The 14,531-nt window shown below is 43.4% G+C and overlaps 1 protein-coding gene across 1 annotated transcript in view; it reads left to right on the forward strand.

The window, feature by feature from the left end:
• ZC3H3 (zinc finger CCCH-type containing 3) overlaps window positions 1-14,531 on the forward strand; it is a 344,144-nt gene that overhangs the window by 130,374 nt on the left and 199,239 nt on the right. The window contains exon 5 of the mRNA XM_074943734.1: window positions 2,410-2,566. Within this exon, the coding sequence (XP_074799835.1) occupies window positions 2,410-2,566 (157 nt within the window). The remainder of the gene's footprint in view (window positions 1-2,409; window positions 2,567-14,531) is intronic.

Raw genomic sequence — 14,531 nt, forward strand, 5'->3', positions numbered from 1 at the left:
GATTTAATTTATGCATATTTTTTTTAACGAGCGTCATCAGCATGGAAGCATGTCCTCTGGAATGGTGGCCGAAGCACGAAGGAGCATACAAATGTTTAGCATATCTGGCATATAAATACCTTGCAATGCTGGCTATAAAAGTGCCATGCAAAAGCCTGTTCGGACTTTCTGGTGACATTGTAAATAAGAAGAGGGCAGCATTATCTCCTGTAAATGTAAACAAACTTGTTTGTCTTAGCGATTGGCTGAACAAGAAGTAGGACTGAGTGGACTTGTAGGCTCTGAAGTTTTACATTGTTCTGCTTTTGAGTGCAGTTATGTAACAAAAAAAAAATCTACATTTTTTTAAGTTGCACTGTCACAACAAAGAGATTGCACTACAGTACTTGTACAAGATGAATTGAAAAATACTGTTTATCATTTTACAGTGCAAATATTTGTAATAAAAAATATACATTTTGATTTCAATTACAATACAGAATACAATATATCTGAAAATGTAGAAAATCATCCAAAATATTTAATACATTTCAATTGGTGTTCTGTTGTTTAACAGCGCAATTAAAACTGCGATTAATCGCTATTACTTTTTTGAGTTAATCGCGTGAGTTAACTACAATTAATCGACAGCCCTAATTTGAATATTTGTTTAATGTAAAACCTATAATATAACTGTAAAAGCTGAAGGTAGTGGAAGGGAAAATGATAGATTAAAATTATTGTCCTAATTGTATATGCTTCAGTATGGGAAATGTGCTTCCAGATTTGCCTTGATTTATTTACACTGAGCCCTTTTCACATTGTCACAACTGTATAGAATGATGACATTATTTATATAATACCATGAGTGTGCATAACACTTAACAGGCAGAATTGAAGATCTCTCTAGTCCTAAATATTGCTCTCTTCAGTCAGTGGTGGTGTTTTTTCCACTATAATTTATGGGGAAAGTTGCTATCTTCATTTTTATTATTAAGATCTCCAGTGACATGTTGCACTATTGAGCTTTCTCTTGCCTATCCTATGTGTTAAAGATTTTTTTACCGCTGTCTGAATTTGGGATGGGAGATTCATGCTGCGGACCCTATTCCCGCCCTCCAGATCCTAACAGAGGTACTGAGTTGCTGAATTTGAATTAACTCTAGGACCCAGCTTCTGAATGAACTAGAAAAATGAGTACCTGTATTTTAGCTCTGATGCACAGGAGTTATTGCCATCACATTCTGAAAACCTGCTCTGCCTATGGTAGTACTTAGCACTGATGCGACTGCTGGAATATGCCTGTACGCGTGCAGTGGTAGCTCTGTGCCCCATCACCCTTGTTGTTATACTAAATTTACACATTTATACATACTAAATTTAGCTTGTGGGCTGCACTCGTCCCACCTCTCCCAACAAGGGACACATTAGGCAAACACAAAAGTGGGGTCTGGTTTTCCCCTCTCCATCTTGCAATAATTTTAATTAGAAGATCTCCAAAAAACACAGCTGGCCCTTTAAATCAGTTATAAAACCAGAAGATTTAGTCTCAGCGTGTAGTGTCAGCTTTAATTATCTGGGCAGTTATAGCTGTATGTTATAAAAGTCAGGCAATTAGACGCATTCCTTAAAGCTGTGAAAAAAATTTGCTAACTATCAAGGAGAGGAAAAACAGAGTCAAACATATAACTGTTAATTGCATGAAGCATTCCGCATTAAAAACTGGCTTGTAGATCATCTTGCAAAATATTATGAAAATGATTAAATACATAAATCTAGTCAGAATGTAGATGTCAGGGATAAGGTGTGTTTTCTAAATGTGTTTGAAATGTCTCAAAAGACCACTGTGCAGTAGGAAGGCTGGAATATTTGTACTCCTTAAGATGCAGTGGGGAAATGCCTGCTTCAGTCAATAGTGTGCAGAGATATAACCAAGGATGAAAATATCTTCTGCCTGTCAACTGTACTGATCACTTCTCCTCTCTCAAACAGATCTGGCTAACTAGTCGTGTCGTTCACAGACTTCGTATATTAATGACCCACTGAAAGTTAGAACCTCTTTGTCCATAAGCATGAGCTAGACTATGTGAGCTGAATGAGGATTGACACAGTCAGTGCGTAGTAATTACAACAGACAATGTTGCATTTTGTCCAGTTTCTACCTGGCACAGAAAAACATGAACACCCCCATAATACATCTGAATGCTTGTGCCGTGTATGTGCACACTTGGGGGGCATTACTTTCTGACTAAATTGGGGATCATAAGTAGCTGAAGTGCTAACTAGCTCTCCTTAGTCTTAGTTGGAAGCCACTCTTCTCTACGTAGTATGAACTAGTTATGTAGGTGGCTCTCCTCCTTCCCACGTGTAATCATATGCATCCTAAGGATGAGAACTTTTCAGGTTGTTCTTTTGCTTACTTTCTTCCAGGGTCCAGCTTGCACCTTGTAAGGAGCCCTGGGGCTAATAAAGTCGTACAGACTCGCTATAGGATAGTGAAGAAGAATGTGGCTTCGTCTCCAAGTTCGTCGTCACTCTTCAGCATTCCTGTTCCCAGCTGGAAGACAAGGCGACTTGTGACATCCAGGTAATGTTTCTGCCTATGCTAATCTATTAGGATGCTAATAGACTTCTGTTGTGAGATGCACAATATATAGTGGTTCACCAGGGAGATACTTCTCCCATTTCCTGTCTGGAGAAGTTTGTCTCATGACATGCTACCTTGGAGTGACCTGCCTTTAACTACAAGGCCTAGAAAACATAATTTTCAGCATACGTACACAACTCCTCACACATTTTCGTATATACGTCTCTCAGTGATTAAATAACCAGTGTGACACAGGCTTTCAGTAGAGACCCTTACAATGACCCCCTTTGGTGAACCCATGGGATCCGTATACCCCATGTACCTCGGTGTCCTCTGTCAATTGGCATCAAGAGGTCTTGAGGTCACGCTGTCCCCCAGAGAACATGCCCTATTCTCCATACTAGTCTACAAATTACTCTTGTACTTCACGGAAGGCATCTACTGAGTCATGGACCCTCCTCCAATTCACCTTCCTTTTATGAACCAGATGTACCAACTCTTTGTGTTTAACTGTTCACAAACAGATCAAATATGGGTTCTTCCTGCTCTTTCCCCCTACCCCTGCGTTGCTTTTCCATCAAGATATCATCATGTGTTCATATTTTATCTTCTATATAGAATCCACAAATACCCACGACTGTCATTCCGCGATAGTAAATCACACAGTCAAACCAGTCCTTGTGCTACTTCTAGGCTGGCCCAGTTAGTGTTTTGAAGAGGGGCTTGTACACTGTGTTCTTGCAAATACATTAGGCTAAAATCTCAGGGTATGTCTGTACTAGAAACGGTGCAGTGGCACAACTGTAGTGCTGTAGTGTAGACAGTTACTGCAGTGACGGAAAGGATTTTCCCTTTACTGTACGAAATCCACCTTTCTGAGAGGTGATAGCTAGTTTGATGGAAGAATTGTTACACCAGCCTAGCAGTGTCTACACCAGGGCTTAAGTAGGCGTAACTCCATCGCAAAGAGCGTGAAACTTTTCACAGCCCTGAACAATGTAGTTAAGCCGACCCAACTTTGTAGTGTAAACCAGGCCTTAAATTTCTTTGCATTTCACAGGTTCATAATTTGTTGTTGGTAGTTACAGTGGTAGATATTTGCATGTAAATGAAGGTTTAGTCCTGATAGCTCATCTTCTGGTTGATTCTGCCCTGAAATCATAATATCGAATCTGTCAAGTTCTGATCAGTGTCATGGCTGTAGACACTGGTACTGGCAGTAGCCTCACAGAAGGGGAGGAGAAAACCATTTAATCATAGCAGAGAGGACAGGACAAATAGTGGCCAAGGAAACTGTTCAGGATAAATTATTTTCAGGTTTGCGCCAGTGTTAAATGTAAATTGCTTACTAAATTAAGTCCAGATGCTTCATTGTTTTGGGATTAAACTGATCACTTCTGTTTGGCGCTGTCGCCACTAGCAAGGAGTTCTTTACTGTGTTGTCCACTATAACTCTGTTATTCACATTGCAATTTGTCAGGTCATTTTGTGCATCTACAGGGGTTTTGTTTGCAATGCCTACATGACCCTAGAGCGAATGGTGATAAGCCAGGAAACTTGCCCCTAACCAAAGCCATTACATCCCCATCAGCCTGGAAGTTGCCCCCTTCCTATCTCGAGTTAGGTATATTTGAGAGTGTATCTTTTCATCCTGAACAAGCAGCATTGACTGAATCTTGCCCTTTTATTTAAATCCATTAAGGGGAACCTGCCTTGGTTGAAACAGTTGCTTCTTTCTTTGTGGTACAGCCAGTCTTGTTAAAATGACCATTCTCCCTGTTACTGCCCAGTTATCTGAAAGCCTGAGTGAAAGCTGATTTTTGTTTCTACTTTTTTTGTGACCATAAATGTTCTGTGAAGGGTCTGGACAAAACTGCCACTTCAGTGTTTCTGCACATAATGTTTCTCTAACTGGGGCCTGGAAAGAGGGTGGCACCCATCAGATTCCATAATTGTCCCAATTTTATCAACGGAGGTGCGGGGGATTTGCATCCTTAAAGCGCTACTTGTGGATTGGTCAGGGTTCTGAAATCACTTGCAGAGTCACTGGAACTTGGGGGTGTTGTGTGGTCCAGCGCTGTTTGTATGGAGCGCCGTCGTGTTGTATCATGACATGGCATCACTACAGAGCTTGATATGCGAATCTGACTCACGAGATCAACTCAGGATTAGGAGAGGCAACCCTAAAGAAAGAGGAAGATTACTTGTATTTGTACCAAACTTCGCAGGAAAAAAAAAGCTTCTGCTCTTTGGTAAGATGAGCCCTGTAAAACTTGAAATGGGTAAGTTTAATATCAGTGATGTTATTGAGGTGGGGCAAAACGAGGCTTAGAATGGGAAGCTAGCTTCAACCATAATGATAGAGAGACAAGTCCCTCCTCGATTTGATTCTGTTCAGGTTCTCATACCCTACTCATTACCGTGCAATCTGAACATCTAATTGATTGAGCATCTGACTGAGAGGAGGGGACTTGTGGTTTAAAATGGGGGAGGAGCAGGGCTAGAGACAGTGATTAAGACCAGAGATCACAGAGTCACACCATCAGTCTTCCTCACCAGAACAGTCATTTTATAGAGAAGTAATCTGATTGTTCCATTTTGATTGGATGAAAGCTTCCATTTGTAGAATCCTCTTATACTTATTAATCTTGGACTTCATTAAATTGTGTGGCTTAGATCTTATGGCTGTTTCATACAGATCTTAATAAAGTGCCATCAGCAAATTAAAACAATTATATTTTAAAGAAGTGATAAATCTCTGATTCAGTCTTGCTATTACCTTCATTGCATGCGATCCATCATACAGCCCGTCTGGTCAGGACATGGCAAACGCTTTTTCTGTAGTTCTGACATTTGTCTTATACTCCATTGTTCATAACGTTCTCCTGGATGTGGAACAAAAAAATGATCTAGTAGACTGTGAGCTACTGTCTAAGGGGGAAGAGGAGGGAAGAGCCAATGTTCGGGTTGTTAAAAACTGGACTGGATGAAGCACTGGAGAGAGACATCTCTAGCAGAGAGCCATCCTGCACTGTTCGGAGGAAGATTAAGATATGGATTAAGTGAGTGGATCTCGTCCATCTCTAGTTTCAATGGTCCAACGACCTCTTTTCAGTCACATTTCATCTTGCCCTACTATTAGAAAGTCGCTCATTTTGAAGGAGGTCTAATTCAGAACCACTGAAAAATCTGCCCGCTGCTCCCTTGTTTGCTAGTGATGTTGCAAGTGATGATGACTGACGTTGTTTTTCTCTGCTTGGAATATACTCTCTCTGCCCCACCTCTTGTATGTTACTTCTCTTAGTGAATTGTTAGCTCTTTGGGGCAGAGACCATGTGTTTGTACAGCTCCTAGGTTGGTGGGGCCCCGATACTGACTTGGGGTGCTACTGTAACATATTAAATAACAGCTGAATACTAAATAATACAGCCCAACATGAGCACCACTGGTGCTGGGAATAGGTCCAGCTTGAGGCAAAGGGATCTCAGGTGTGTTTGACGGCTGCTGCATAGCAGCAAGTGGGGGCCAAGGGGTGCTTATGCTAAGATAATGACCAGCTTTTTGTGTTGATGACAGTGGTTAGATTTAGCACATGCACGCAGTGCCCTCCTTCAGATGAATTTGCAGCTTGTTTGTCGAGTGGCTAAGCAGCGGTGATTTATTAGCCTTTTAGTTTTACCTTTTGATATGGTACTGAGAACTGCATTTTTTTTAATGTCCGCTTGGCACTGAGCCACAGTGCTGTAAAGTATAGTCCTAAATGTGGCACTGGGTGTACGTGGCCGCTGCACTTGCAGCACGTAGGGATGGGGAAGTTCCAGCTATCAAAATCCAGATCGTTCAGGGACTGCATGGGATGGGCATAGGCCCCTCAGTTCTGCCGTAATCCTTTTGATTTATATGGCACTTTAATGGACTTCAAGTGGGGCCACATCTCTGACCCACCGAACACTCTGTAAAGCTTGACTCTGCAAAGAGTATTGCCATGCTACTCCAGGGGAAACCACCCTGCAGTTTGCAGCACGGGGTGGGGTCTCTGGCATTCGCTCCATTGCAGGCAAATCCCATGAAGCAGTTGGCCAGAGACAGAAGACTAATGTGTCTCTCAGGATTGTGAGTGGGGACTGGGGTGTGCTGCTGCTCGGCCACAGGCACCCAGTGCTAATTCCTCAGTGATTGGTTGCTTTCTTCCCTCATTGCTAGATTGCATTAAACTTCGCCCTGCCGCTGACTCTTCTGCAGGCGATAGATGAGAGTGTATTTTAAATTAATTTTACTGCACTTTTTGTAATATTTTTGTTTTAAATAGATTTATAAGCAACTTGGGGGCTATTTCTACAAATTTATGAAGATAATTTTCATGCTCTTGATAAGGTTAAATTTACACCTGCTATTTCCATATTAATTCACATTGCTAAGTGGATCTAATTTTCTTCCGTTCTTCTATCTAGTGAGCGTGGCCTTTCCTAATGCAATTTCCCCCTCACTAAATCACTGTGATCAGGAGTCATGATCGAGTTAAATTAACTTAAATTAATTTACTTAATAAGAGCTCCAGATCATTGTGAATGAGATTAAGATTTATTGATTCTCCTTTCACTCCTCCCCCTGATCTCTTCCTGCTTTGCAGGGGCGAGTTTTGGAAAGGCTGTGGTTTCTCTCTTAAATTTCATTTTTCCTGTCACATTTGGTTGTTGTGTGAATCATGCAGGGGTATCTTAACTCTGTCCAGGTCCTCCTCTGGCCATAGATGAGCTTGAAGAACTGGTGGTGATATCAGGGACACTCTACACTCGTAAGCCCTTATTAACAGATACTTGAGGTAAGTAGTTCTTTGGGAAAAAGAAAAGGAGTACTTGTGGCACCTTAGAGACTAACAAATTTATTTGAGCATGAGCTTTCATGCATCCGATGAAGTGAGCTGTAGCTCATGAAAGCTTATGCTCAAATAAATTGGTTAGTCTCTAAGGTGCCACAAGTACTCCTTTTCTTTTTGCGGATACAGACTAACACGGCTGCTACTCTGAAACTTGTCATTATGCTAGTTCTTTGGGGTAATTTGTTTGCCAGCTGCTCTGCTGCAGCTGCTTTCAGGGAGGTCCTGCTTTCACCCTGGTTCATAGCCTGATTGATACTTGGTGACTTGCCTGGAGTGTGTCTGATTCTCCCCCGAGAATAACAGAAGACCGTTCAGCTTTTCCATACTTGTTCGGAGAAGCAGGGAGCCTTTCTCCTCATCTGAGGATGCAGCAGTATTGTAGAACCTACCAGAGAGGACACAGATTCCCTTGCTGGAGAGCGGGCCAGTGGAGTGTCAGGCAAGAGTGCACCTTGCTTGAGGCTGGTGGATAGAGATAACAATGCGGAAATGCTGCTTGTCATTAAAGACAGGACCTCTTTCCCTTGTCTACCCACCTTCTTCCCTGAAATAAGAAAAGGAGTGCTTGTGGCACCTTAGAGACTAACCAATTTATTTGAGCATAAGCTTTCGTGAGCTACAGATCACTTCATCGGATACATTCAGTGGAAAATACAGTGAGGAGATTTATATACACACAGAACATGAAAAAATGGGTGTTTATCATGCACACTGTAAAGAGAGTGATCATTTAAGATGAGCTATTACCAGCAGGAGAGTAGGGGGGGGAGAAAACCTTTTGTAGTGATAATCAAGGTGGGCCATTTCCAGCAGTTAACAAGAACGTCTGAGGAACAGTGCAGGGGGAGTAAACAAGGGGAAATAGTTTTACTTTGTGTGATGACTCAACCACTCCCAGTCTCTATTCAAGCCTAAGTTAATTGTATCCAATTTGCAAATTAATTCCAATTCAGCAGTCTCTCGCTGGAGTCTGTTTTTGAAGTTTTTTTGTTGAAGAATAGCCACTTTTAGGTCAGAAATTGAGTGACTAGAGACACTGAAGTGTTCTCCTACTGGTTTATGAATGTTAAAATTCTTGACATCTGATTTGTGTCCATTTATTCTTTTACGTAGAGACTGTCCAGTTTGGCCAATGTACATAGCAGAGGGGCATTGCTGGCACATGATGGCATATATCACATTGGTAGATGTGCAGGTGAACGAGCCTCTGATAGTGTGGCTGATGTGATTAGGTCCTATGATGGTGTTCCCGAATAGATATGTGGACAGAGTTGGCAATGGGCTTTGTTGCAAGGATAAGTTCCTGGGTTAGTGGTTCTGTTGTGTGGTGTGTGGTTGCTGGTGAGTATTTGCTTCAGGTTGGGGGGCTGTCTGTAGGCAAGGACTGGCCTGTCTCCCAAGATTTGTGAGAGCGATGGGTCGTCCTTCAGGATAGGTTGTAAATCCTTGATGATGCGTTGGAGAGGTTTTAGTTGGGGGCTGAAGGTGACGGCTAATGGCGTTCTGTTATTTTCTTTGTTGGGCCTGTCCTGTAGTAGGTGACTTCTGGGTACTCTTCTGGCTCTGTCAATCTGTTTCTTCACTTCAGCAGGTGGCTATTGTAGTTGTAAGAATGCTTGATAGAGATCTTGTAGGCGTTTGTCTCTGTCTGAGGGGTTGGAGCAAATGTGGTTGTATCATAAAGCTTGGCTGTAGACAATGGATCGTGTGGTGTGGTCTGGGTGAAAGCTGGAGGCATGTAGGTAGGAATAGCAGTCAGTAGGTTTCCAGTATAGGGTGGTGTTTATGTGACCATCACTTATTAGCACCATAGTGTCCAGGAAGTGGATCTCTTGTGTGGACTGGTCCAGGCTGAAGTTGATGGTGGGATGGAAATTGTTGAAATCATGGTGGAATTCCTCAAGGGCTTCTTTTCCATGGGTCCAGATGATGAAGATGTCATCAGTATAGCGCAAGTAGAGGAGGGGCGTTAGGGGACGAGAGCTGAGGAAGCATTGTTCTAAGTCAGCCATAAAAATGTTGGCATACTGTGGGGCCATGCGGGTACCCATAGCAATGCCGCTGATTTGAAGGTATACATTGTCCCCAAATGTGAAATAGTTATGTGTGAGGACAAAGTCACAAAGTTCTGCCACCAGGTTTGCCGTGAGATTATCGGGAATAGGGTTCCTGACGGCTTGTAGTCTACCTTTGTGTGGAATGTTGGTGTAGAGAGCTTCCACATCCATAGTGGCCCGGATGGTGTTATCAGGAAGATCACCGATGGATTGTAGTTTCCTCAGGAAGTCAGTGGTGTCTCGAAGATAGCTGGGAGTGCTGGTAGCGTAGGGCCTGAGGAGGGAGTCTACATAGCCAGACAATCCTGCTGTCAGGGTGCCAATGCCTAAGATGATGGGGCGCCCAGGATTTCCAGGTTTATGGATCTTGGGTAGCAGATAGAATACCCCAGGTTTATTTCTGAAACCTGAAATGAGGATCTTCTGTGCCTGTCTGGAGAAGAGACAACTGAGAGGAATCCGATAAGTCTTCAAATATGTTAAGGATTGTTAATCTGCAGCCAGGAGGATTTAGGTCAGATATTAGGAAAAACTTTCTAACTACCCCTCTACTCCGATATAATGTGACCCAATATGACACGAATTCAGATATAATGCGGTAAAGCAGCGTTCTGGGGGGGCGCTGCATGCTCCGGTGGATCAAAGCAAGTTCGATATAATATGGTTTCACCTATAACGTGGTAAGATTTTTTGGCTCCCGAGGACAGCGTTCTATCGGGGTAGAGGTGTATTTGATAAAGGGCTCTTCAGTCTAGCAGAGGAAGGTCTAACGTACTCCAATGGCTGGAAGTTGAAGCTAGACAAATTGAGCGTGGAAATAAGGTGTCAATTTTGAACAGTGAGGGCAACTAACCACTGCAGCAATTTACTAAGGGCTGTGCTGGGTTCTCCATCATTGGTGGTTTTTCAATCAAGATTGGATTTTTTAAAAAAGATATGCTCTATTTCAAACAGGAATTGTTTTGGAGATGTTCTAAGGCCAGTGTTATATGGGAGGTCAGATTTGCTGATCACAGTGGTCCCTTCTGGCCTTGGAAGCTATGAATCTATAACCTTAATCCTAACCCACATGCAAAACATTTTTCTGCATACCTGAGCTGTAGTGACTGCTTGTGCTAGGCACAGCAACTGATGAAGTGTGGAGCCATAATTATAATTATTATTGGAGTGCTCCATTATGCTGCTGACATTAATTTGTATTGCAGGAGTGCCCCGGAGCCTGTTAAGGAGCAGGGCTCCCATGCTCTGTACAGACACTGAACAAAAAGACAACTCCTGCCCCAAAGAACTTACACTGTAACTTATAAGACGAGACAACACATGGATACAGACGGGAGTACAAGAAAACAGACACATGCTATTGGTCAGCCTGACAGGTGGTGGTCGCAGCGCACCAGTTGTCCAACTCTTTTTTTTGTAGGCATCGTATCAAAGAAAGTTTTTAGAAGTCCTTAAACTGGGGTTATAATAGAATACAGTTGTGGTTCTATATAGCTATGTACAATTCCGGTCATCGGAGGGTTTTAAGAACAGGTTAGACAAACACCTGTCAGGGATGGTCTAGGTTTACATGGTCCTGCCTCAGCGCCGGGGGATGGACTTGGTGACCTCTCGAGGTCCCTTCCAGCCCTATGTTTCTATGATTCTATAACTGTTTTTGCTATGTGCTGTCCACACATTTAAGGAAAAGTAGACCTTGTTCCAAAGAGCTTTCAGACTAGGCTACAACAGAACACAACAAGTGGGTGAAACAAACAAATGGAAATTGGGGAGGGAGGTGGAGAAATGAGGTAGCTGTAAAACAAGCTTATCTTAGCACAGTGAGCATTAGTCATGGCTTGCCTCCTGCCTAGCCTTTGTCAGCTGGTACTACCTTGTAGGTGTCAGGCAGGGTTTAGAACTCAGGACTTGGCAGGTAAGGGAAGGGGCACCTGCTTTGCAACTCTGTTCTTTACACATATGTGTAATTTGTCTGCATATATGCCTGGTCACTAATTAGGGCACTCAAGCAGTTTACTTTGGAAAGCTTTGACATTCACCTTGGAGAACAGTGTTAAAGAACCAGTGCTGCATGCAAAGAAATATAGCTCGGGAGAGAGAATATTTGCCAGCATAGGATTAAATGGTATTCCCCCCCCCGCAATTCCATTCTCTGAAGAAGAGCAGTATGGTCCAGTGGTCTGAGCACTGCTCTGGGCAACAGGAGCTTCAGACTTCTAGTCATGCCTTCTCACAGGCATTCCCTTTAGCCTACGACAAGCCTTCACCTCAATGCTTCAGTTTACCTATCTATGAAATGGGGTTGATGATTGATACTGAGCTACCTTTCGGAGTGTTGAGGATTGATTAGTTGTTCTTTTGCCACAATGGTTCATGAGTGTAAAGTGCTCTTAATATCCTAGGTGTCATTACCATTTCATTGCTGTCTGTCAGTATATTTGTTGGTAGATTTCTCTTAGTACCCAGCTGCCTTCTCCTGCGTGATTTATCCAGGGTTTGTGACATCATAATTCATTGTGACTGTGACTAATGAAGTCAGAGTCGTGCTTGAGAGATTAGGCACTCCTTCTCTCCGGTAGCCCTTGCAATCCCAGGGGGCTGGCGCTCTAAGTTTTAGATCTGCCAATGATATCATCCTCCGTATCTTGTTTGGCTCTTTCTCTCAAGTGTCACTGTGCTTTCTTTATTCCACCCTGCCTGGGTGCTTGGGGTGCCCTTCTGAAATCTAGTCAGCCAGCTGCCTCCCTCTCTCTGTTCAGATCCCACATGTGCAGCTTTGCCTACAAAAAATGCATGTTTCCACCTAGTCCTATCCTGTCTTAAACTGAGTAACCGTGTCATCTTTACGATGTATATCCTCCCCTTCTGGTGCATGTTGTGTCCTCTGGTGTCTGTAGGGTGACCAGTGCCTGGTTTTCAACCGGAAAGTCCGGCTGAAAAGGGGACCTGACAGTGTCCGGTCAGATTTACTGACTGGATACCCGAAGTCTGGTTGCTGGAGGTGTGGAGGTGCTGAGTCATCCCTCACGGTATCCCCTACACATCCGGGGCCTCCTTCTACCTGCATTGGGCATCTGCAGCTCCCAGCCCCGGCTCCGCAGGCAAGTCCCTCCCAACCCATGCAGGGAGGGGGAGGAGAGGGAAAGAGCAGTGAGCTATGGGGGAGGGGGAAAGAGGAGCGAACGGTGGGCAGGGCCTCAGGGGGAAGGGGCAGGGCAGAAGCGGGGCCTCGGTAATGCAAAATAATGTAGGCCGCCTGGTGTCTATGGGGCAGGGCAGTTCTGTGGCTGTGTGGCTTCACCAGTGACGCCACTGCTGTGCTCTGCTAGAAAAAGGTGGTGATCTTACTCCAGCTAATTTCTTGCAATCCCACCAAGTAGCAGCCTTAAAGGCTCACGTATTTCCAGCATCACTCCTGTGCTCATTTGGATCTTGGCAGAGTGGGGTTTGTCCTTTGAGATTTTCCTCACCACTTGATCTACTTTTTGCTGACATTTCTCCAGTCCTGTTACGAGCTTCTTCAGAGGAGTGAGATAGTAGTTTGCCTTCTTGAAATTGTTGTTACCGCCCTATTTAAAAGGTCAGTTTATCCTTTGCTGTAATGAAAGTAAATGGCCATTCACGCTGCCATAGAGTGGTGAGCGGAACTGCAAGACACTGGAGATTAAACAGGTACAAAATCGTTGTTTTGTTGGGCGAGTTGTATTTCCCCCCCCTCTGTCACTGGGACATGCATGTTAACTCTTGGAATATTAGTTGCTAGCTCAACCCTCAAGCAACTGAGACTCAGGTGAGTTGAATTCTTGTGTTTCAAGATACTGGGACTCCTGCATTCTGTTGTGGTGTGTCTACACTGCTTTCCCATGTTGATAGCTCTTTCTAATTTTTGCAGAATGGAGAACCACTAGGGGTCAGTGTTGCCTACTGAGTAGAGCACTGGACTGTCTCTCAGGAGACCTGGGTTCTATTCTTGGCTCTGCCACTGGCCTGCCGGATGACCTTGGGCAAGTCACTTCCCCTCTCTGCCTCAGTTTTTTCAGCTGTAGAATGGGGATGACACCGACCTCCTTTTAAAGTGCTTTGAGATCTGCTGATGAAAGGCGCTAGATCAGAGCATGAGTGGTGGTGTTGTCTTGCTTTGAACACAAAGGCCATGCCTCAGTTGCATGCTAATTTATGAACATTTTAGAACCTAAAACTCAATTCTCACATCCCTGTTATGTGCTTTTACTTGCCTTCCTTGATAGATAATATGCAGTGTCTTCTGTAGTGCCATCTATCTGAGGATTTTGCTTTGCATTGCAAACGTTAGTGAATTTGTCCTTCCAAACCTTTCTTCAAGAAAGCTCAGGATTAGCACAATTTTATTGATGAGGAAACTGAGGCACAGAGGGGTTAAGTGAGTTGCCTAAGATCATGCAGTGCGTCTGTGACAGAGTTTAGGAGAAGAGCTCAACTTTCCCAACTACCAATCCTGTGATTTAGCTGCAAGAGGTAAAATTTTCAAAAGCACCTAAGTGACTTAGGAGCCTAAATATCATTAAAAGTCAGTGGAACTTAAGCACCTGAGTCACTTGGGTAAAAGTCTCAAAAGCACGTAGGACCATTCTAGATTTCTGACTGCTTGTTGGCTGAGTTAATTTGCCATAAAAACCTGCAGTTGATTAGTTTTGTGTAAAGTTACAGAGAGAGGGCAGCTCCAGCGGCACCTCGTTGGACATGCTTTAGGCCCTATCTTACTCTTTGTCATTAAAGGTAAAATTTTCCTGATGTTCATTGCCAGCACTGGGTTCCACTCTGATCCCCAAACTAGCATGGAATTACTGGTGAATTAGTCCCGGCACTCTTAGGAGATCACTGGTATATGGGATGCAGTATAATGAACTATTTATCGAAACACAAGTGACTGAGACAGTGTACTTTTAAAAATGTGTCTTCTGAAAGAAAAATTTTAAAAAAAAATAGTTGGGGTGTTTGGAAGTGGGGAGAATCTTATAAAACATGTTGGGGGGGGCATGCAGTGGGTCCC

This window comes from Natator depressus, chromosome 2 (assembly GCF_965152275.1).
Source record: "Natator depressus isolate rNatDep1 chromosome 2, rNatDep2.hap1, whole genome shotgun sequence".
Classification (NCBI taxonomy): domain Eukaryota; kingdom Metazoa; phylum Chordata; order Testudines; family Cheloniidae; genus Natator; species Natator depressus.